Genomic DNA, 26,209 nt, shown 5'->3' on the forward strand with positions numbered 1-26,209 from the left:
TTGCACAATCTTAAAAAAACCGCACGAGATTTAACATATAATGAAACATTTAGAGGGGGCGTTAAGCCAAGGGATTAGAAAGAAACAAAAGATTGCACGCTGCGTGAAACTAGCGACGGAAGATTTGGCGAAAATTAGACATGTTTTTGTGATTTTTTTCTATCGAGCCAACTTTAAGAGGGCGTCGAGGAGGGTAAATTTTCAGATTCTGTCAAATTACCCCATTTCACACACAAACGCAGCTCACGCACACTACCTCAATTTACTGGGACAGGTCAGTGACCCCTAATATTTTTTTAAAGGTGCTGTTTCGAGTTTAGTGTTAACTACTGACCTTCTTTGAGGAATTTAAACTGTCAAAGCTTTCCTTTGTGAGAAGACAGAGAAAAAACACTTTTTATATATAGCTTTCCTTGTTTGTTCATGTCATGTCATAGGTATGTGACGTATTAGGTAATTAATTATTTTCGTTGTTGACTTTTGTATTAAGATAGGTACAAAACGGCGACGCTCTTAACTGTCCATCGGTGGACCTTATGCCTTTTGTAATAAGGTTTACGAACTGTCAGTTAACAGTGTGGTGGTGTGCGATGGTAGGTATGCGGTTTGTAGACATAGACCAAATTAAACCTAGGAGTTTTATTATTAAAGATATAAGAAATCGTCTACTTTACCTACTCGAAAAAAGTGGACTCTATCTAAAATTATCCCTTCATTAGTTATAGGTCTTGTAACATTTTTTTACAACTATAGACGCTTATTATATTTCACTTATAACTTAATTTTTAAAGCTCTGTTGATAATAAGGCTTTAAAAACATCTAATAAAATTCAGGTACTACACTTATACTTTTGTAAGTCAGTAAGTGATGCTTACTTAAAACTTATCGGGAAATCAAATAACTCATAATTACCTATATTAAAATATTTAAATTTACTAATTCATCTCATACGTTCAATAAGGCCCGGGACTGGGCTTTGTCACCCGCACCGACAGAGGGCCTTTTTAGCCCTACGTAATATTAAAGAATTTGTGTCCTGTGTCCCGGATAGTATGGGTTCTGGTCCATGACGCGTCCTGAAGTAACTTATACAGGGTGTAATCGTTAAGTGTGGCCAGGCTACAATTCCGTAAATATAACAGATATCAGAAAACTTCAAATTGATATCGAAAGTGCGTTACCTAATGAGTAAAATTACATTAATAACTTTTTTTTAAATAAATGCAGAAATATCCCAAACATTAACTTCAAATCAAACCCTCCCATACATTTAGTACGACGACTCAACCCTCAAAGAACGTCGGTGTTGTAAGAGACAAAACTGCTTGAGATTCATTATTTGCCATAATAAAATGTAATAAAATAATAAAACTACCGTTTATGAAATAATAAATATAACACTTATTTTTTAAGGAAGTACATTTTTTGTTTACAGTAGTTTCTCGAAATGACGCCCTTCTTGTGCGATACATTGACGGGCCCCCTTAAATATTTCTAAATTAACTTTGCGGTGTGATTAAAAAATAAATGTTAGATTTATTATTTCATAAACGGTAGTTTTATTATTTTATTACAGTTTATTATCGCAAATAATGAATCTCAAGCAGATTTATCTCTTACAACACCAACGTTCTTTGAGGGGTGAGTCGTCGTACTAAATGTATGGGTGGGTTTGAAGTTAATGTTTGGGATATTTCTGCTTTTATTAAAAAAATATATTAATGTAATTTTACTCATTGGATAACGCACTTTCGATATCAATTTGAAATTTTCTGATATCTGTTATATTTACGGAATTATAGCCCGGCTACACATAACGATTACACCCTGTATACATATCATTAGATAATTCATAGCCTATATCGATAGAATAAATCGTTCTTATGAGCGTATTTGGTGGGCATCCCTTATTAGTAAAAAAGCCTACTGCTTTATAATATGCTTTATAATATAATATGGCTGCTTTATAACGGTGGCAATGGTGGCAGAAACCCATTTCGTTTGTAAAATTATCACCTGTAATTTATCTGTTAAATATTAAAACATTGTATTCACACTTTTCAAATGCCAGATTCAGTTTTTTTTTTAATGTTTGACTTTGGCCATAATTCAATTTAAATAGAAATCATCACCGCCACGCGCTACTAATTAATATTCAGAAAAAATATATGAGTGCCTATTTTTATTTTTTTGACATTTAGATTTTATTCTAGAAATTATAGACTAGTATTTTTTTATACAAGCTTTTTAATGTTTGACGATCCTTCTGTGAAATTCTTAGTGTTAAATTTGATATGTATAATAATCCAATCTTATTATGGAATTATATTAACATCAATAAATTGCTCTGATAGATTAAGATTAATTACGATTCATAAGAGCTTGTTGCTAGCCTAGATTTTGCTATTTTTTATTTAGTACAAATCACCACACTGTGATTGTAAAGGCCAAAATTGTCCTAAAATTACATATCATTATCATTTATTGTGCAAAAATCAGTTTATTTGTATGAATCGTTATACCTATATACGATTATTTAAAAACTGAATTCCTCGTCCCTAAATTTTTCAAAAATGATATATAACTTGCCCTAGTTGCTAAAAGCATGAAGAAATATAGCATAGATTGGACTTCATAGATTGGAGCCGACCATTTCCCCTCTTCCCTTATTTTTGGTATACTAAGCCACTAGTATTGGGTTGCCTATAATTATTTTTCTTTGAATGTACTCGTAAACCTCTATCCGTTAGTATGCGATTCATTAATGGACGCACCATGGCCCAAATCGGGACACGGTTCTTTAACACGTAATGTTAATAATCAGTGAACATCTTTAATTACGCTCAAATGCTTAAGTTTCAGTACAGGTAAAAGTACATATGAGCTGTACTTTTAATGGTTAGTACAATCGGCATCAAATAGAGAGTGACGGCCAAAGTGACCAAATATAGCTATAGGATCTAAATGTGGACGAATAAGGTCAGGTGAAGCATATAAGGCCCACCTTTATTTTAACTGAAATAGTTCTATTAATAATCAGGATATTATTACCAAATCAATGTTTCTTCATATATACCAAAATAGTTATAAAAATATTCCGGCGCTTTTGAAAAATACACGTTTTATAAAAAAACCATACCATGTTGGTTCGGAACCGGGCTTTGTTACTTGCACTGACAGTTGAACACTGACTTGAACATAAGTTCAAGAATAACAGAAAATATTACCGGGCCTTATTAGCTTATATCATGAATTAATTTCATCTTCAATTTAAAATGGTCTATAGTAAAATACGGCCTACATGAGTCATGGAAAAACAAATTGTATTTTATTTAGAAAGTACTTATAATATATGTTGTTCATAATCTTCAGTAAGCTGACTTCTAGGAGTCTATCTATTATAATTAATGTAGATTGACAGTTTACTTAGCAAATTGTACTTTTATACCTTTAGGTTTTATGTCGGAAATATTTCAGCCAATTTGGACTGAAACAAGCATTTGAGCGTAATTAATGATGTTTACTGATTGTTAATCTTAAATATATCTATTATGTAGGGCACTTAAATTATTTTAGCGGACCGAGCGGATATGTATGTTTGTAGACCACTTTTTTATTTAAATAATTAAATTGTAATTCATTCAAAAAAAGGTTACTACAATTAGGGATATAGATACCTCACCTACCTTATTACAAAGCATTACAAAAATGTCCAAAGGCCAAAGCAGCGTGGCTTTGATAAGACATAAGACCTCATAAATACCTATAAATAAACGTTCACTGAAAAAACCCTAAGGCATTTCTGATAAGTAATTATTTTTCGTTACTGAGTTATCGTTTTGCACCGAATATCAATGAAATAAAAGCACGTTAATTTGATAGATACATTTATATAAAAATCGTCACATGGAACCAATATAGGTACTCGTAAGCCAGACCACTGCTGGTATTGGCTTTAAATATCGTTCTTTCAACTGATAATATAGCCACAAAAACTCGCTGAGACTGCAGGTCGAGTCTTGATTTCAATTTCTTGATGATATATCATTGAATTAACTTTCAAAGCACGTGATAGCTCTCAGAATAGCAACAAAACTGGTTGAAACTAAGTATTTTATTGCTGATATTATGTGAACAACATTGCTTCGTCTTCATAAATAAAATTTTAATAATTTATATTGTTTACGTTAAAATGTGAAGAAATTTGTTGATAAATTGTCTATCTAGTATATTGACATTATGTCATATATGTTTTTAAAATGACGTAATATGAATGCCAGCACAATGAAAATTTATTCCAATAAGATAAAACAAATCTTCAAACTTTTTTCATTTTTAGTGAATTAGGAAGAAACTAATTACACTGATTTGGTTGTGTTCGTATATTTTATAAATAATTTGTTATATTTTTAAAGTATTATGACTTATGAATAAAAACAAATCAAAATTTTAATGACTCTGGATCTCCGTGTGACATTATTCATTTACCCTATTTATTTTGAACACAGTTTTTCACTGGTATCATCATTCGTATACGGACATGAATTTATGTCATAAATGAAATGTCAAAATGGGAGATTTTAAGTACGCGTCCGCTCCGGACGGCCCACAGCGGGCATCTGATTCAAAGGAGAATTTGACAGATATGGCGGATGTATGGAAATTTTACGAAAGTTTACGTTTACGATTGAATTTCTCTGTTGTCTTTAAGAGGAAAAATAGGAAAAGCCTGATTCGTTGTAGTCCAGTTATCTGGCTTTCGAAATCACTCGATTTTATAGCTTGAGCATCGAAATTTTTATACAAATTTTACTAAACGCTGACACTCGTTCATCCCGTTTTAGGTACAACTTTGCATGAGTGTATTTATTATATTGTAAAAGATTTCAAATTTTCAAGGGTGATTCGTTGTAAACACACTCTTTGGGATAATAATGATATTTATTATAATTTTTTTTATCAAGAGATGTGGACGCTAGCGACTAAACGGTGACTGCCTTTTTCGCTGATTTTGCTCGATGCAGTCTTAATCGTTCAAGGTTTTGGTTTGAGTCTGCTTTTGAAAATATAGACCAGGTAGTCTAGCTTCCATGTGGTTTTTTTTCATGGCATTTACCTTTGTAAGAACGTGTAAAAATTCATTATAATTAAAATTTTGCTTTAGCCCCCTCTTAAACTATAATTGTTAAATGATATAATGATGAATGATTTGATTTATAATGATTATTAAATAAAAAGATTAAAGACCCAATTACGAAATAGGTAGCTATGTCAAAAACAAATACCTAAACTGGATCAATGAACTCTTCCAAATCCTACATGGGCCTATCGGTTTGTTGATATAAAATAGAATTTGATTAATGATGTAATATAACTGTTAGTTAATATCCTGATTGAACTTCATATTGCAAGTCAGGGTATGCTGGAGAAAATTACATCTTAAAAACTATAATCCAACAAGGAGCCTACAAACGATTTCTGTATCGCTACAAAGCGGTCCCGACATACAGTCGGCAGAAGTAGCGTAAACGCGCCAGGTGGTAAAAAATGTGTAAGCACGTCTTTGTTGTTGATGGAATAAGAGCGTGTGCAGATCATTTTAAACACCTGACCTGGTTAACTACTGCTGTCAGCAGCAGCAGTGGTGCGGTCAGCTGTACATACTGTACAGTCACCAATGTCACCATCAGATATATCCGACCGGCCAAGGTGTTCACAATATCTGAACACGCACTCTAACGCCTTGACAATAGAGGCGTGCTCAGATATTTGTGAGCAATTTGATCGCTCCGATATATCTGATGGCGACTGTACAATTCAAATCTTGCACCCGCTAATCGATTTAGCCATTTGTTAGTAATGTGTGGTGTTTAATTTATTTACATACTTTCTTAGCATGTGATGGTATTTTGTAGCGGTGCAATAAAACAACATCCTAAATCAGGAGTTTCCAAATTTCCCAACTTTTTTACGTCGTATGCTAATGAAAAATATTATTATTGTCTTTGCAAAACTAACCCTTAAAACATTTCACTTCTCATGCCAAATGGTATAATATTTGTTGTTTATTATTCATCATCATCATCATCTCAGCCATAAGACGTCCACTGCTGAACATAGGCCTCCCTCTTTTTTATGGGGGGTGAATGCCATAATCGCCACGCTTGGCAGGCAGATTGGCGATCGCAGTCGAGTACACCGAATTTGAGGGACGCTGCTGCCCGTCCACCGGTGGTCTTGGTCGTAGTTTAAGGACATACCCGGGTGAATGTGTTTATTATTATAGCCTCAGAATGCGTGATGTACTTATATGAATCAGCCGGTACATACTTAATAAACATTCCAACTGAATTGCAATTCAAAAAAGAATTCTAAAAACAGATGTTGCCCTTTCCAATCGACCTTCTATAAATAAATTCCACATGTAGTTCGATAAAGCACCTCCTTTCTAGTTAATCGCGTTTGATGCGCTTACATGACCTATATCACTCGTTATTTTTAGATAGGATTATTTTTACCCGCGTATTACTACGTAGTATTAGTACTATTAGTGTTATCACGTTTGTCAGTTCGCCAAATTCCCCGCGAATAGCGTTACTTGATTGCAGTTCAATTATAAGGTTGAAGGCCGAAGTTACTAAAATAGTATTCGCAACAATGGGTACACGCATTCGTAAGGGCCCCCGACGCTCGAAAGACGCTAGATGTGTGGGGGCCCTAAAATGGGGAATTTTAAAGTTAGATCTGCTTTTTAAAGCAGGTAGGTAATTTATAGAACGGTTGATGCCATTTTTGTAAAATGATGGATATAAAAATTACCTACCTGCCTTAAAAAGCAGATCTATGTAACTTTAAAATTCCCCATTTTAGGCCTCCCCCACATCTAGCGTTAGTATAAAAGTAGGAAGTTTTCTGAGCGAACGCTTGGTCTATTTTCGTTGAGGGTGTTAATGAATATTTCTTGGACAGAAAACAAATAAACAGTTCAGTCTTCAAACATCTGAAATATACTCATCCAATGATTAATGTTCTACACTGGCCTTACGTTTGGGAAAATTATTTACCCGTTTAAAGTGCAAAAAAACCGCACTAATAAGGTATTTGACGTAAAATTACTACAATTGTGTAGGCGCGTATTCACCAACTAATGCATCATTTTTACGCATTTACTTGGGTACAGTGTAGTTGAATGAACGGTATAAATTCAGGATCAAAGGTGAAGGTTAACGACCATTTTCTCATGGATGGTATTTTATGATGAATGGCACCTTTTAACTATTCATTACGCCAAACTAGTTGCTAATAGTCAAGTAATGATTTGCTTCCTGGTTTAACACTGTACTTGTTCAGTTCTGCTATTTCCTTTTCACGTGTGAATATTTATTTATTAGTAAAATTTTGTCATTGATATGCAAAATTTGATTTGTTTTAGGTAGGTAGGTACGGTCAGCCAAGAAAGTGGTCTACCACTTTCTTGGCTGACTATATCTACTACATTAAAAATTATATAAACTAACAAGTGATTGAACCTAGCCCACTTAAAAAAATGTAAGTAGATACATTAAAATCTTGCACTCGGAACCGGTTAAGCTTACAAGGAAGGGTACCCAACTGTCCGACTCCGATTTGATTTATTTTGATATATGTTATAGAGTAGTCTAAAATAACGGTAACGTATTTTTTTTAGCTGCCCAAACTCAACCTGTTAGGAGAAAATGGCCTTCAAAATACTGAAAATTGACCAAACCTTCTAATATGTATGAAAAACTTTTTTCAAAAAAATTGATAATTAAGTAGTAGTAGTAATTAATTATAAATTTTTTTGAAAAAGTTTTTCATAGAAATTAGAAGGTTTGGTCAATTTTCAGTACTTTGAAGGCCATTTTCTCCTAACAGGTTGAGTTTGATCAGCTAAAAAAAATACGTGTCCGTTATTTTAGACTACTCTATAACATATATCAAAAAAATCAAATCGTAGTCGGACAGTTGGGTACCCTTCCTTGTTAGTAAAATAATGCAATCGATAGCAAATTTTATATCAGGCAAGCAAAACCAGTCTTAATTATATTGTAGATATGTAGATATAGTGGACTCTGTCTAGTACTTTCAAATGCTAATTGCTGAAGCAAGAACTAAATTCAGAGCATTAATAATTCATAGTTCATTTGACTGCAGGCAGGTTGACTGGTAGCCCGACTCCAATCACCGGCGACCTGTCTTACGTATAAAAAGAGACAAATAGTAAAAAAAGACAAACTTGAATGTTGAATGTTAAATTCGATTAAATTCGACTAGAACTTAAATGTGTCTTTGTAGTAGATGGCATCACTTACATACACAGATTTCAGACTTTTCTTTCATTTCGTAAATATAAACTATGGGGCTGTCCATAAATTACGTCATCGATTTTTGACGATTTTTGACCCCCCCCCCCCCTATAATCATCCAAAAATCATGCTTCAAATGACCCCATTTCCTCCTACTTCATGCTATCGTCATCCGATGTCCAGACCCCCCCCCCCCCTAATTTGAAATGACGTAATTTATGAATAGTCCCTATATGGTGTTAGACTATTTTGTCTGTCAAAGAGAGCTCGCCAGTTGTTATGGCTTTGATCTCTAGACATTTAACCGCCTGTGGCGTCGTATAAGCTAAACTAACTCCACTCTCACACTTACCTTACTTAATGATGATAGTTGATGAGGTACGCCGCTTTGTATGTAGATTAGCAGTCTTTACTATTACTTGCTTGCCGTAGGTATGACATGCGCGGTGCCCGTGTTATGCCAACATTTGGCATGTCAAGTTACATTATCGCGATTCGATTCGTACCGCCCGTTACTTATGGCCAGTTATAGTTATGGCTCGTGCGGAAGTGGACGTGGGCTCGCGCGTGGTCACAATGTAAATCGCTCGTGTGTCCATCGCGTGCTGCCAGCTGCAGACGCCTGCACTTGATCGTGAAAGTTACTGGCCTCAAATGCCGAGACCGTTAGTAAAAGAAATCGCCTTGTTTTAAGTTTACAGATGTGTCTTGCCGGTGAATTTGTGTTACAGCTACTGAAGTTTAGTGGTTTTATGTGAACTTAAGTTGTGACTGATAAGTGATAACCTCTCGCTGTGTTGTCGTCATCGAGAACTGTCAGTTCTGTTTTGTTAATTGAGGATGTTACTCGGTGTTTGTAAAAGTAGATAGATACCGCTTTACACATGGATGACTCATAATGTGATGAGTGTGACCACAATGCCAATCGATTTAGCTTAAAACGACTGCAGAATAATGAGCGAAGTTAAAGGGTTTAATGTCGTAGGAAATTTACTCAAAAATAAGAAATAGTAATTGTAACTACCCTTTTTTTCGTGTTCAAAGTATCTGTTGTATAACTGTGGCCTGTAGGTAATATCATGCGGTTTATATATGTTATATATATATAAATAAAATAAATAAATAAAATATATATTAATACTATGTGTTTTAGGTCATTTTGTTAAAAAAATTGAATGCAAATGTCTTTTCGTGACATCATGAAGTACTAAAAGTAAAAATACAAATACCGCCGGTGTAAATTTCTATTTATACAACAAGCCAAATTAAAATTACTGTCATTAACTGCGTGCGTTAAAATCACATCTCTGCGGAAGCGTGGAAGCAGCTTAGCGTCAAATCGATTGGATATTATTCCAAACGATTACACGAACCAATTTATTTTCTAATCGCTAAATATATTTCTAAGTACATCCCTATCCGTATTATTTGCTCGCGAAATGGAGGAGGAGGAATATAGGTCAAGGTTGCTATCATGTCTTAACCTTGATAAAATGCGAGGCGATCTAAGAAAATGGTAGGAGCCGGGAAAACTCAATCTACCGCCTTTCTTACTGCGTAGTTACAAGACATGGTCTACCGAAATGACTGTATTTTCCTTTGCTTCTTTTATTATTCGTGTTGAATTAATGGTGTCACTGAATTAATGAATTTTAACAAAGGAAAGAAGTTGGAATAACTTCTTAGTACGGCATAGTATCGTGACTTCACTTATGAAAAAATCATGACGCGATCAGCTGAAGGTCAAGTTTTTCTATTGCTGAGGAAAAATGTTTCTGTCGGTTGCAGTGCTAGGTTTAGATATGAGCGCCGCGCCGGCGCGCCGCCGCCGCCGACGAAATTTTCGCGCCGCCGCCGCCGACGCTGCGCTATCGGCGTGGCATCGGCGTGACCTTGGTAGATACTAACTAGTTTCAGAATGAGATTTTATCTAGTTTAGATCTTTAACGGCGCCACTCTGAATAGCTTATAGACATTTAAAAGGTAGTTTAGGTCCATAGTATCATCATCTCAGCCCTAAGACGTCCACTGCTGAACAAAGGCCTCCCCCTTGGACCTCCATTCGTACTGGTTGGAAGCGACCCGCATCCAGCGTCTTCCGGCGGCCTTAACAAGGTCGTCCGTCCATCTTGTGGGTGGAGGTCCATATAATTCAAAAATATCGAAGGTAAATTCAAACTTTTCTGTCTGGTAACCGCGCTACTAGTCTTAGGAAAACGAAATTTTGCCAGCTGGTTAGGTAATCCATCATTCGCCGCGAAATTAACCATTGCAAGCATGGCTGAATGTTTTTAAAATGTATAAAAAGCGGTTAATATCAGATATTAAGCGTTTTCGCGTCCAAAGGAAGGGCGTCGGAAACGGCTCTCATTTAAACTTGGCCATTGTTCATATTTCAAACTTTCCTCTCTCGAAGCTCAATCTTTGGCCTCGCATCGCTCGCATGGAATCGCCAAGTTTTCGGCTCTGTTTGGAGCTCAACATTCGGCCTCGCTTTTAAAATGTTTGGTCATTGGTTTTTGTCCGATCTTAGCTCCACTGCAGCACAGGCTTTGGCCTCGCACGAAAGTGCCTGTATGGAGATACAGGCGCTTTCGTAGTTTTTAACATTATGGCCTCGGTCTTTATCGGCCTTCGGACTTGCTTACACTGGACCACTAGTTCTAAGCTCTGCTCTCTTGCAGCTTGATCTTCGGCCTTGCACAGAAGCGCACCGCAATCGGCGCTCCAGGCATTCGGCCGTCAGCCAAGCTCACAATTGGCGTTCGATTCTAAGCTGTATTCTTAATACCAGCAGCTCAGCCTCTGGCCTCGCATGCTCGCATGGGAAGGCGTCGGAATCAGGTCTTCGGTGTTAAGTGGAGCTCGGCCTCGAACCTCACCTTTAGACATAAATCGGTTTTGTTGTGTTGATTTGGTTAACGAAAAAGCTTGATTTTCCTTACTTCGGCTCTTTAGAATATGGACAAGACGTTTTCCTGATGATACAGTCAATCCGCTACTGTTTAGTTAGCACAAAAGATAAGGGCCTCGCAAAGATCTTCCGGCCACGGCCTCACCAAGATTAAGACTGGCTCTGATGAAGCGCGATACCGTTTATGCGAGTGTTTATACTATATAAAACTATTTTCGTACGTTTATTCAATAAATTATCCTTGAAATTGAAAAATGCACTTATTTTATAACTTTCCTACAGCAAAAACATGTTTTTTCGGTAATATTTCGGTTTGAATTATTTTTTCATTAATCAAAGGTGTTTCAAGGCCACGCCGCCGATTCGCCGCCGCCGCCGACCAATTTTGACCAGCGCGCCGCCGCCGGCTAAATGCCTATCGGCGCTCATATCTAGCTAGGTTAAATAGCATTCTCTTCAATCACGCTATTATAAATCTAAATAATGTAACGCAGAGTAAGGTTTAAATGGCACGGACTGCTATTTATTAACTTAACCCGTCTAGTTTTGCAACGACCTATCACGATATTTAAATGGAGTTCAAATGCTTGCCCAAGCGACTGTACATTGATAACTTGATAAGGTCACTGAAAGGGAATGCTAGGATTTTATCATATTACAAAGGTTAGCCCTTCAAGCGCTCATTCGATGAGAATTCAAAGGGTAGAGGCAGATAAAGATTATTTAACCTCGTAAGTCCCCGCTTACTTGTACAGGTACAAATTAAATTCGAGTTTTGAACTCTTAAAGAAATAAAAGAAAGTTCCAAATTCAAAAGCGCAAAAATTGACTTGGGTCTTACGAGGATGAAGCAGTCATAAAATAAGTCGATAATTGTATACGCCCAAAAGCGGTAGCGTGTTACGGTAGGTTTTGCAGCAACGTAATCTGACGACTTTGACGTCGTAGCTTTATCAAGCAACTGTTTAATTTGGTCTTTCACGTATGTGAAAGGCCCCATAGACTGGAACTAGACAAGCGCAATGCGCAAGGCTGCGTGACGTCACGGTGAATCACGTGCGCGCGTCGTCGACCTTATAGGCCCAACAGCTTTGCCAATTTCATGGGCAATTCGCGTTGTGCAAAAACTTGACGGTGGCCAATGGCTATTGCAATGGCTTTTGTTGTTCGAGTTAAATGTGTTTTAGGTGTTCCCAGTTCCCACGATTGGATCGGTATTGATTAGGAGTGATCGGGAGACATATTAGTTGTAGGTACTTACTTTATATTTATAACATAATGTCCCTTGAAATCGTTAATAGCATTTAAAAATATATATTTTCATTCGCTCAGAATAGTTTCCCTAACCTATGAATCGGCTCTAATCGTGTTCTCCTGACTTATGAATTGTTTATCAAGAAAAACAATAGTAATTACATAATTACTAGTTGCACCATGTTCCTGTCATCTTTCAATTGAATAGGTTATTAGGAAACCTGGAAGTCTTCCATCAATAGTTTTCTATCCATTGGTGGAGTGGTAACTATTTATTAGATGATTGTTAGGTAATGTGTGACTTCAAGCTTACGATTCGTGGTCACTCCTAATGTGTTAGACACGACTCCTGAAACATATTTACATGTAGACCGTGTTGTCTTGTTTAGAAGCACTATATTTATTCACTGACTTTCTGGACAAAATAAACTATTAAGTTAATTACTAAGCATTCGAGTTGTCCGTGAAACTGGCAAATTGCCTTGTTTTCCATTAGTACTGAGTAGGAAGAGGTAAAAAATTTAAATTGTTTCCACAAACTGCTTTAAGCTACTTAAACTCTTCTTTAACTAATAATATGCTCATAGTGGCAATTTAAAATGTTTCTAAAGGGATTAAATAATATAAAGAAAGGAACGATAGTAATTCCTAATGTATGTAATTTATAAATAAAGAAAATAAAAGAGGTGTCTTTTACTTGATAATGACATAAGTAACAATACGAAGATAGGTAGTAATAGGAAAGAATAATAATAAACAAGCCATTGTATAACCCACCTATTTGATCATGTCGAAAAATAATGTTTATTTATTATCTATTGTTTACCCGGTAAACTTTACCCTGATGTGTTTATTATTCGCGAGCACTTATTGAGTAACCTTCATACTATTCATAACTGCTTGTGGTAGGTAATAAACGTTCAAGTTAGCTTTACAGTAAAATAATCTTCTTCTGCAACCTAGCGTTTTCCCGGCCTAGCGCCAGGGTCTCAATCTCCTCCACATCACACGGTCTTCGGCATCCTCAGGCGTGAGATTGTTCTCTTCCATGTCCGCTGTCACGAAACACAGTAAAATAATCCTATTTAACTAAAATTCCATAATAAAATATAAGTATTTGTTAAACTAGTTGCTTTATTAATCATAGTTACGTATAACGTTTACAGTAAAATTTCATTGTGACAGGTATAAAAATCAGTGTGCTGGTAATTTAACCTGAGCACTTTTATACCGTGGGCGAGTGCCGGCGCACCTTGCTTTGCCCTCGTTTTTACACAAAATCAATACTAGGCTTTTAAAATCTCACGAATTACATTGCATTCTAATATTTTGTGAACACACGTTTACGCTTTAAATTATCTTATCAGCGCTATTCATGATTAACACGTTAGGATCGTTTTAAAATATGAAGCCACGTTACCTGCGGCTCAGTGCGGTTTCTGTTTTAGTGCAACTATTTATACGCCCATCGTTGGACGTCAGACGGCCTTTGAAATCATATAGGGCGGACGTTTTCCAGCCGGTATTTCCAGCCATATACTTTAGTCGGGCGTGAATATGAATTCGCGTTTGACTTACACAGACGCAAAGTTATTATTGGCATCGAGAGACAGACAGTGAGAGTTTGACTATTGTACCTAGTGTAAGAAGCTGAAAGTGAATGGGTCGGTGAAGGCAGCCCCCGATGGTCGGTTTGGGGGCCCGTCACGGCGGAGGGCTCTGAGGGCGCGGGGTGCGCGGGCGCGCGCGCCTCGCCGCCGCCCGGCTTCGACCGCGAGCTCTTCCAGGAGCTCAGCTTCTTGCCGGACGTCGAGCTGCGCGAGTGCCTCGGCGAGTACCCGGACTTCCTCTACCACGTGGCGAGGGACAGGTTCGGGAGGCTCTACTTCCGTGTGATCAGGACGTTGCTCCTAGACAGAGGTATGAGCAACATCGTCGGCCACCACATCGCATAGCTCATATAGTTAGTTACCCACATGAAGTTTCGCTTTTCCATTGCTGCTACCGGTGGTTGGAAATCTATCGTACATTCCGCCTGATTTTAAGTGGTCATCGCGATTTTTATTTCTTGGAACCCACGTTACATGCAGGTGACGTTTAAAAATCAGTGAGTTCAGTTTTTGAATGATCCAGTGGTTTCGGGCAAACCTCATTCGCTTCTTCATGGCATTTAGGACACTGCTAAAGTGCTTTATCATTTTAATATGTTTATTATGTTGCTTATAAAGGGGGCTTTAAATGTTTAATTACCTTGACCGACTATCGTATTTGTTCGGGTTCACTTAGATTGATAGAGTACGTGATAACATCTGTAGTGTACACAGACATACTTACATTACATCATTACCATTTAATTATAACATAGGACGACTGTCGTATGTACTTGTTTGAATTACATGACAACATTGTATGTATTGACTCGATTACGGGAAATGGTTGGTAAAAACTGTGTGTTTGCGTCGTGTGAGACAGCCCGTGCATCACAATCGATATCCGTTGTAATCTCGGAGTTAAGTAACAATGAGAAAAAGCACATCCACCATTCAATACCCTCGTTATTCTGTTCCCATACTTAGAAAGCAAGTCTGCTACCTTTTTAGTTTTGTAATAAAACTATATTGCACTTTTGCTTACGGCAAAGTATTGTGAAAATCCTTATATGATGTTATGGAATATACAATCTGTGTTACCTACTTCACAAGTCGATTAACCTAATCAATGCAGTTGTATGTACTCGTACGTAGGGACCCGTTTTTAATCAAAGTTTATCAATTCGGCATGCTATTTAGGCATGATGGCAAACAAAACGTTATTAGAGTAAGCGTTAATGTACTGAAGGTAGCTTTTTATCAGTACCATTATGTGCTCAAGTACCTATCTACTCCAGTGTCTGTTGTCTCTTTTGCTGGGTACTCAAGTTTTCCCACATGTGTACACAATCGAGTAAAACAGTTTGTTTTGGTCGCCCTCCGCGCCGGCAACCTGGCGTAGTCACCAGCTTGTTCAGCCGGCCCGCGCTAGTGTCTGTCGCTACGGATTCTATATCGATGAAACACTTCCGATATTATCGAACTATCCTCACGAATAATGTATGAGTAACAGTGTAGTGTTGTAGTGCATCGCTTCATTGAACCGTTTCAATGTATACGCCACGCGCTGATCTCGATAATCCTGGTTAGTATCAACACAGTGTCGATCTATTTATATCGATATTTAAATAATTGTTTATCATATCTTATCTCTCGATGCCGGTTAGCTAGCCATGAAAAATTCATCATCATTCTGTGTTTACGCTCGCGTGCGTTCCACTTGTAAAAAGTACGCGTTTTGGACAATAGTACCTATTGTGATCTTGGTTTGTTTTGCTTTTTTATCGGATGAAGGATTGTTTACTATCCTGTATACAATAGTAGTTAGTGCACTACTGGTTAGAACGCGTTTTCTAACGGTGAAGTTATGAGCGTTGGTAAGATTTATAAGGTGTTTTAAATAAATTTAATTCATATACAAATTAGCATAGGCACCTAATAACAATAATTTATTAGAAATTGCCGATTACAAAAAAAAATCTATAGGATTAATAAATATTTGGCAAAGTATTTATGAAATAAAAAAAATATTTTATGTTTTGCTTGATTAGTTACGTTTCCAGATTTCCAAATGTAATTGATTATTTATTTGTATTGTGTAAAAAGTGGAGTATCATTTCAGGTGAAGTACCTATACAGTCAGAGTAATAATATTTCATTCTTTCGCCTCTGACGTATGTTTACAATGTATAATTAATATATTTCGTCTTGTGTTGTACTGTACTGAAATACTCCTTGTTTTCGTTTTATACTTGTAGTGGATAATTAGTACATATTTGGTAGTAAGAATTAAAGTTTAAAATGTACGTTTGTCCACAGTTCTATGCAGCAACAGGGTGAGCCAAATGACAAAAACCTACAATGACATCGAAGCAGTAACACGGCTCTTGGAAGAAGTAAGTACCCATTGTTTTCTGCGTCTTTTCATGCTATAATTGTTATGTGTACTTATGCATGCCTCATGTAGGTAGGTGTTACCAGTTTTCACTTATGGACTGAAATGTGCTCGGTAAAATAAGTATTTTACGAACTGAGATTTGCCTGGTTTTGAGTATTATACTGTGGATACGGGACGATTGGGTTCCAAATTGGGTCTCCCGATATATATCGTCTTTATACATGGTGTTATCTATTGCCTACCTATTCTTAATGAGGTTTAGGCTGATTTTCTACCAAATGCAGCAAATGGTTCGAGGCATATAACAGCTTCGAACCCCGGTTTTGCGAGCCATATACGTGCTCATACCTGGAGGACTATATTATCATCTTAACATAGCGTACGAACGTACGAATATAGCGGATCTGATATGAAATCCAGGTATATATATAATCTATTAAGGGTCAATGGTTATAAAGCACGACTCTTTCTTGTGTGATATTAACAATACTCACGTTCGTACTATCTACTAATAGCACATGCCGACGTTTCAAATTCCAATTAATGACAATTGGATTGCTATCCGCATAATTATTGCGATACAGATTGGCAATGATTGATGCGATTAAACAAAGGGAGCAATTTAATGTAAAAAATGCAGTATATTGTAATTTAAAATGCAGTATATTGTGTGAAACAAAACATATAAAAATGTACCTAAAAGGACACCTTACTCCACCACCTTACACCTTAACAGAAACTACTTATTTACCAGTATGAGATGCTATTCTACTTGCTAAGTTACTAAACTCAACAACGTAAAACTTAGACAAAATACAACTTAGTATAACGATACAACATAGGAAAATCATTTCACCTCCTTAAATTACTTTTTTTTCCACTTCAAAATCAAGTTAAACCATAATTTTTAAATTTCACATAAATGGCATTTCATGACTTGCTCTAAATTATTTATTTCATCTTTGGAAAACTTTATTCATCTTAGCGCTTAATCTGAATAACCTAGAAAAGTGGTGAAATTGCAAACCACAATATTATTTTTATTGCATCGAAATGCTACTGACATTGAGACTTGAGAGCTAGGTATACGCAATGTAGCTGTATCGAGAAATCAATAATGAAGTGAATCATTGCAACGTGCCTACTATAATCCGATAAATTACCCGACAGCCCCCAGGGTGCGAGTAATTTATTCAGTACGCAACTAAATGGTGCGGCAAAACAGTTAGATCCAGATTTGATGGACGGCCAACCAAATTAATTCTGGGTTGGTTTACCATAGTTATTAACATAATATATCACTTCGCTTGATTGAGACAGGGTGTGACTTTGGGTGCTAAATGGCCTCTTATACTTGGCTTTATAATATCCACTAAAAACTTGATAAGGTTGGTCTGGCAGTTTGCTACTTGCAGTTGTTTATTATTGGGGTGTTGTAGGCCTTTGAGTGTCACTTCGACCAAGCTGTGATCTATTGTGACGGCCCTTTAAAGTTCACTACTAATGCCCGTTGAATCCAGAAAATTCCAGATTTTTTGGGCCGTAATGCTCTGTACCTCATAGGGTTCCAGTATGTGTCGCCCTAGGTAGGTAGGTACTTGCATCAGTACTTCAAATATTTATGTTTTGTTACAGAAAGAGAAAGATTTAGAGTTGACGGCCCGCATCGGGAAGGAGTTGCTGGCCACAAATGGCGTATTAGAAGCGCGGGTCAACTCTCTCGAAGGCGAGCTGCGGAGCGCCAGAGACCACATCACACAGCTGAGGCACGACCTCACTGCAAAGACTGATTTACTGCAGGTAATATTGTCTACGTCTCTCATTGAAGGGACTGGGGCACATTCTTATACTAGTCGGAATTTTCAGACTCATGTGTAAGAGCTGAGTTACTAAACTTTGTAGTCATGAGGTGAGTACGGAAATATAAACGGTTTAGGGCCACTTGCACCCGGGGTTAACCCAAGTCAACCCAGAGTCAAATTGTATTGGTAACCATGGTAACTGCGACTCCTCCAGGTTTAACCTTTTAACCCCGGACTAGTGGGATGGTGGAAGCGGCGCTTAGAGAACGTGCTGACTTAGGTAGAGTTGTTTCCCAACCACCATTTAACAGGGTTAAATTACATGACTGGGGTGGACACACCCATAACACAATTCTAAATCGTCGACTGATTATGTGACGTGCCCTACCCTACGCTTTACGCGCTTAGTCACGTAGGGTGCCCTATTATAATTATTAAACGTTCAACTTTAAATAATATTTCGTTATGTTGCTTTATGAGTGACCACATTCTGCGCACCATCGCGTGCAGTTTATAAACATTCAGATTTTTGTTTATAAGAATACCTGCACCATTGTAGTGAACTTATTCCTAGAGGTAATTATATGTAATTAATTAGTCGAGTCCACAGACTAATAAAATCCACGTGCGGTTTCTAGGAATTGATGTCATGTCGGTGACATACTTTGACTGTTGTTAAGTTGTAATTTTCGTGTATTTTTCACACGCCTAAGAACAATTGTTTAGCGTCCTCTTTTTATAGGTAATCTGGGTTTTAAACGACTTCCACCGCTAACATCGTTGCAGCACTTGCGTTTGCCGTGCGTGTAATTATTGATCGGGTAATTCCGTAGGTAGTGTTGTATGTAATTACATAATTAAGTTATTAAAAGACAGTCACGAAGAAATCGATTATAGCTCGGTGTGAGCAATGTAGTAATCGTAGTTGGATATTTAAATAGCTGCTTAATAGTATATTAACAATTCGCTAATTTAACTTTTTTTTTATAAAATAGATATCTGTAATGTATTCTTTACAATTATTATGAAACCCAAATTTAACTTTTTTTTTTATTAAATTCGTATTTGTAAAGTATTCTTTACAATTATTATGAAACCCATACGACCAAAAAATGCAGGTGATCTTCTATCTGTTCACTATAATTTACGAGTACATAATTTACAACAAAATTTAGTAAAAAATACACTTGTCAAACTTGTGACAACATTCTGTGCCTAAGGCTAAAATATGATCAGAAACCAAAACAGTTAGCTGTAATAGCTTTTAGGTACAAACAGGAATGTAAACAAACAAAACCACGTGTCTACCTAGTTATTTTTGCGTATATGGATGTATGGAACTATATCATTGGTTATATAACTTGAGTCACCTGGTTTTGACTTTAGAGAACTGTTAGAACTAGGGTAACTGTAATTTCCAAATAGTTTTATTGTTAAAACGAATGAAATAATATAGCTTGTTAACGTCAAGATTACACCGTCATGAGAAATATGAGTTAGTCTTATATACATATTTATATCAGAGCACGTTATCTAAAGTATCAATGGTGGCTTTTTAACGTATTTTTATATTTCTCACGATGAGATACTAACTAGTATATAAACAATAGCATTAAAACATTACAATCGAAACAATATACGTAGTAAAGGGTAACGACATGGTGGGAAGGGAACATGCATATGATACAAGTGAATGGCACCTACCAAAAAAACGCGATGGCTTGTGATTGGCTGCATTTTAAAGAAAATCTTACCTAGTTAATTATCGCGATGACCTGCAATTTGACCTGCTCTGTTTATTTAAAAGTCGCACATCTCATGCTGATACAATATCATTGAAACAATGTACCCGTTTAATCAAGTTGTTGAAACAACTGACTAGTTAATTAATATTATTTTTGGTTTCATTCATAATAGTAAAGTTTCAAAAACATCTTTGCTGTTATATTCTTTTAATGTATGCTTCCGACAGGACTTGCACCAGCAACCCCCGCAATCCGTGCGTTTGCTCTTAAGCAATTGAGCTACGGAAGCCTACCAGAAACTCGCGAATATTTCCTTTCCTTCCCTTATGTCAGGCGTGACTCACTCTGCGATTTCGTCGCTTTGCTACAGGTAGCTAAAAGTACATCCGTTCCACCCCAATTTTGGGGAAAGGCATAAGCCGCGCGTGGCGCTATCGCGCCATATCTGTGCTGAGTCTTCTGTACCTAGTACTATTATTCATTCTGTGCTTTTGTATACGCCTTTGGGGTGGCGTATAGCGACATCTACCGAATGTCGATTACATCTTTTAACGGCACCATAAAAATTGGTTACTTATATTCCTTGTTACAATGTATGGATGTCTAAGAACAAACATAACACAGCGAGGGTAGAGGGAATGCATTCACAGCTGGAATGTTTACATAGCTGGTATGACGTATTGTAACCTTTTCTTTACATTTGTGATCCCAGTATAGGTATGTCCAGAGCGCCCCAATTTCTTTGTAACAAATGATTTGTCTTTTTAGTTTAGTTCTGTTAATCCTCAAAAATAATGTAATCCAAATCTTAAAATTCTCTAAATACGACGCTATTTTAGCTAAAACCGTTATTAGAACAAATTTGATGCAGGTAGGTATCATGTGTCGCGCTCATATATTATGAACCTTGATTGTTCTAAACCTGCCCTACTTTTATGGACCGCAGTGCAGTAATTTAATACACCGTATAGAGTTGTTTTACTTGTTCGATTACCCGCAAAAACAGGACGAAAAAACGCGGTCATTCACGTTTGATACTCTCCATTTAGGCACCTGCTGTGCGCGTTTTTTCCCCCGTTTATTGGTCAGGTTTCTTATAAACTGCTAACATTGCGTTTGTAAGGCATTTAAACCCATATACGTGCCGTGTAATTAAATGCGCTTTTGATCCTTTTGAACTCCAATTTCGATTAAACAAGTTCATGTTTGAAATGCCCAGTATTCACTTATAATGCGATTCGATTTTCGATATATTTGCGGTGCAACATTAATATACATAGTACAACGACGTTGCTGGCAACGTTAAGTAAGGATAATACCAATAAAGTAGGAAGGCGATTCGGGTTATCGACCTTTTTATTATGTCGAGTAAAATTGTGAAGAGAAGAGACATTCGATGTACTCTCTTCGCTTAAGTGGTTTGCTTATCACACGGTGTTGCTATATCATTATTTTTTGTCAACAGATTCTAACCAATGATACAGAGGAGGGCTCGACCCCGTCTGAGCAGGAAGCGGCTCAGGAGGCGGCGCTGCGCAAGCGCACAGGTGCGCTGGAGCGGGAAAACCGCGCTCTGCGCGACGAAGCCGCGCGGCTTGCCGCCGGCGCCGACCAGTGCGAGCTGGCCGAGCGGCAGCTGCTGCGGGACATCGCGCAACAACTCGGTCAGTACTAGACACACAATCAGTATAGGTAATAATTAATAATAATAATTCAGCCTTTATACGCCCCATTGCTGCGCACAGGCCTCCTTTCATGCGCGAGAGGGCTTGGGCTATAGTCCCCACGCTAGCCCAATGCGGATTGGGGGACTTCACATACACCTTTGAATTTCTTCGCAGATGTATGCAGGTTTCCTCACGTTGGCTTTCCTTCACCGAAAAGCTAGTGGTAAATATTAAATGATATTTAGTTCCGAAAAACTTATTGGTACGAATTAGGATTTGAGCCCGCGACCTCCGGATTGAAAGTCGGGCGTCATATCCACTCGGCCACCACCGCTTAACCACCAGTATAGGTACTTAACTTAAAGACGTATCACTCACTCATCAATTGTACGTACGCGGTCGACTCGCGACTGCTCCTGCTCCGAGATTAAATTAGGCGCAGTCTAGAGAGCTCGCACCGGCGCTCTGGGGCGTGAAAACCTATCTTAGAACATTTCCGTGAACGTTGCATTCGACGGGGAAGTGAGTTGGTTAGGGAAGTACTGGTTGGGTTAAAATGCCAAGCCCAATGTTCTAAACCTAAAAAAATATTGTATAACTTGTTTATTTACGTGAGAGTATGTCCAAATTAAGTCAAATGCCTTTAAAAATGTTCTTAATCTCCTATCAAGTTTTACCACCAAGACAAAGTGATTAATTGTTTGATATACATACTCTTAATCTTAATATGTTAATTTGTGATAAATACATTTTCGGCGATAGCAATTTCTTATCTTGCCCTCAATATTTTTATGGCATTTACAGGGATCCATTATTGTGTTTTAACAATTTAAAGTTGTTTAAAGTTTAGACACTTAAAAGTTATCAAATGTCGATATGATATTTTTAGTCTTTACTGGTTCTGTTCTAAAATAGTTGTACTTATCGTAATTCGTTGTATAAACTCATGTTTATCATTCAATTCATTTCATTGATCATTCAAGTGGGAAACAATTGCTTGTTCGTAAAGTTTGTTTTCGCAGTCAGTTCAATCACCCTCCCACTTGTACATATACCTACTATCTGGGTCGTGTTTTATAATAGGCATGTATCTATAATCTCAGTCGGTCAGAAAGAGATTTCTAACTATAGTATTCGTTAGAATGAGACAAATGCGACCCTGTTGTAGACTTTTTATACTCGTACAAGAATGTCAGGTAAATCAAAACACAGAAATACCGATGAGAGAAGTTACCGCTATCAATGTTTAATTTATTTACCAACTTTGCAGACTTGATTGTATAGATAAGCGATACGTATCGTAAAATATGTACGTCATTTCATTTGTGTAATGTTTTTTTTTCTTAAAGAGAAAAGGCGGACTGCCTAGATACTTAAAAAATATACATAATTTACGTTTGTTCAGTTTTTGAATAACTTAATTTACATTACTATTTAGAGTATACTTAACAATATTGTTTGAATTTGTATTGAAGATATAAGAAGACGGAAGAATATAGAAGATTATAGACCTGGTGGCACAAGGTGGCCTTGCAGCGTGTTTTCATTAAGGTTTGCACCCTGTCAGACCATACTTGTTCCAACTTGTCTCATGTCAACACTTGGAAGAAAGAAATCAACTCAAGAAACCGGTGGAAAGGAATTCTTCGCTATTGACCATATTGATTTTGTTGTTCATCACTTTCTTGCTCAGAGAGTCGGTTGTACCAAATCGTCTGTGTAATTACGTTTACAAGCATTTCATATTAGGTATGACAATTTTCATCAGACCAGGCCCCAATTTCACCACGGTGACAGGTGCGACAATTGTAAAACATCACTGTTGCTGACGTCATAGGCATCCATGGGCTACGGTTACCGCTTACCATCGGGCGGACCGTATTCCTGTTTGCCACCATCATTGTATTATTAAAAAAACTTCATTATATCGGAAAAACAGATATTTCTCTTGCTAAGTTTATGACAATTGTCACAAGAAACACGACAATTGTCGCAAAATTCCGACATATAACTCATTTCCTGTCAAGATTCACCAACAATTCTACAAATATGTCGACTAGAAAAAATAATTCTTGTTTCACAACATAATTGTAATACTTACATACAATTGTAGCAAAATGCCTGTCATGTTTGTAAGTATTTCTATAGAAAATATTTTATAAAATTGTAATATGTCACCTGTCGCTTGACAATTGTCGCTCGACATATGTCACTGACAATTGTAGCCATGCTGAAATTGGGGCCAGTCTGTCGATTGTGGTTAGTGCAACTGGCTCTTAATATGTAAGCCATGTAAAAGAGAATATGTAAATGTGTAATAAAGTAGCCGGTACTTAAACTGTTAATATACGACTGACATAATTATGGGGCGAGATTAAGGTCAATACGTGTGCCTATGTCTAAAATTTAAAGGGCCATATGTACTGTAAAACGTTGAACAATACACGTGCGAAAAGATAATTCGCAACTCGTGTCGATTTAAAGCATTCCCTTCGGTCGTGTTTCAATTTATTGCCACTCGTTGCGAATTTCCTACTTTTCGCACTTGTATAGTATATAACTAATATTACGAAAGGCGACATTTGTTTCACTACAAAAATGACTACGCTAGAATGTAAGCGGATAACTCCCGTAATCTACCGGCTTAATTATTCTTTGCTGCTCTAGAAATATTGGCTATAAAAGTGTAGATAATCTGTTATGACTTAATTAGAGGTACTTTCTATTGGGTGCAATTTAGTGGACGGAGAAAAATAATTTACTTACAATGTATTTGGAATATAAAATATTCTTGCAAACACGTGTATCACACTGTGTTAAATTTTTATGTTGTGTCTAGATATGAAATGCGCCTCTCCCGTACCATTCGCAAACCGCTCCCGCACTGCACATAATATTACGAAAATTACGCGATCAGTTGAGAATCCATACGCAAATGGTATTAGAATTTACAATGACGTACTAACAACGCATTCGCAGGATATTTACAACCGTAACATTATATTCTGATATTCTGAGTTCATAGTTGAGTTTTCGAGTTTACGACTGACTGTTTATTTAAATATTTATTAAAGTTATAAATCAATCGTTATATTTGTGTGTTCTGTGAACAGCAAGTGCTAACTCGGAGGCTGGTGTGCTGGGCTCGGAGTTGGCGGAGGAGCGACAGCGGGCTGCGGAATTACAACAGCAATATGACTCCGTCAATGCGAGGCTCGCTGCTACGGAGAAAAATCTACAACAGGTACCGTATGAAATGAATGTTACAATATTTTTTTACGATAAGAAATGAAGACTCAGTTTTAAATGGATTTTTTGTATAATTTTCATTTTGATAATTCCAGAAATACTATTTGCAGAATTTTTAATTAATGGTGTATTTACCTAACTCACAATTCCATAAATAACGATACTTTTACTTACAATTTTAATTTGTAAAGTACACATGTATTGTGAAGTACACATGTATTTGAAATGAAAAGTTATGTTTAACTCGGATGAAAAGCACCCTTCTGACTCGAACTATCTCGTCAGATAGTTCGAGTCAGACGCTTGCTTTTCATCCCTTGGTTACATAGGTGTACACACGGTGGGGCAAGTGGGACAACTTGCCCCACCCTGGTCTGTGGTCTGACGAGAAGCTAAATTTTTTTAGGAACAATCTTAATCGTGCCTTAGCACGTAACCCTACTTCTGCCCCACCCTTTAAAACAAGACCGAAGTGATCCCATAAGTGTTCCGTAAACAAAGTTTTGTACGGAACACTAAAAATGCTGGGTACGCCTATGCATGGTTAACAATCTACCATTCAATCGATAGTGTGACTCCTACAAAATCATAACAAACATTAAAAATAGGGCATGTGAGGTAGGTCACGTATTTTTTTGTTGTTAAACGAATATCGTACCTACTAAACTATCTCAGCCTTATCTAGAACTTATGTGTTGATATCGAAGAAGTCATATAAAGGCTGAACGAGTTTAAGTAATATTTAAGGCCTTGAGTAAAGCGGATTTAGCGATAAATGTATGGTTAAGGTTATTCGATTAGATGACGTCTAGACGTTGCGCAGTTCATTTCGGCCCTAGACAGCTTTTATTACCCATGAAAAAGAAGATTTTATAACTTATGGTGGCGGCTATTAAAAGCATGCCCATTAAAAGGATTAATATCAGTAGTAATAAAGTATCGTACGCGCGTCCAAATGTTTTATTTCTGGATATTCGTGACACATTTATCTTTTTTGTAACACTTTGAACTCTTGCGTTTTGTACACATATTTAATTACTCAAACGGATCTACCGCAATATGATTTCATTGTTTTTACCTTAAATTCCGACGTTTCAGCTGAGTTGCTGAAATGATATCGCGGTAGACCCGTTTGTGTAATTAAATATTTATCTTTTTTAATTGACATATATATCTTTGAGACACGATTTCATTATAAGCTCCATTAGAGCGTTTCCCGATATAATTTGACACTGATAATGTACACCTAATCTTCTGAAATCT

General features: G+C 37.0%; 1 protein-coding gene across 5 annotated transcripts in view; it reads left to right on the top strand.

Moving 5' to 3' along the window:
- The window catches only part of LOC134665076 (trafficking kinesin-binding protein milt), a 59,917-nt gene that overhangs the window by 21,771 nt on the left and 11,937 nt on the right, over window positions 1-26,209 (top strand). For 3 of the 5 annotated variants that reach the window (XM_063521880.1, XM_063521877.1, XM_063521879.1), the window contains 4 exons: window positions 16,405-16,481; window positions 18,119-18,283; window positions 21,496-21,694; window positions 24,811-24,941. In XM_063521880.1, coding sequence (XP_063377950.1) covers window positions 16,431-16,481; window positions 18,119-18,283; window positions 21,496-21,694; window positions 24,811-24,941 — 546 coding nt within the window. In that variant the 5' untranslated portion in view covers window positions 16,405-16,430. Of the gene's footprint in view, window positions 1-14,174; window positions 14,417-15,329; window positions 15,671-16,404; window positions 16,482-18,118; window positions 18,284-21,495; window positions 21,695-24,810; window positions 24,942-26,209 lie in introns of those variants that run through there. The other 2 variants (XM_063521881.1, XM_063521878.1) reach the window with 2 other exon arrangements.

This window comes from Cydia fagiglandana, chromosome 6 (assembly GCF_963556715.1).
Source record: "Cydia fagiglandana chromosome 6, ilCydFagi1.1, whole genome shotgun sequence".
Taxonomy (NCBI): domain Eukaryota; kingdom Metazoa; phylum Arthropoda; class Insecta; order Lepidoptera; family Tortricidae; genus Cydia; species Cydia fagiglandana.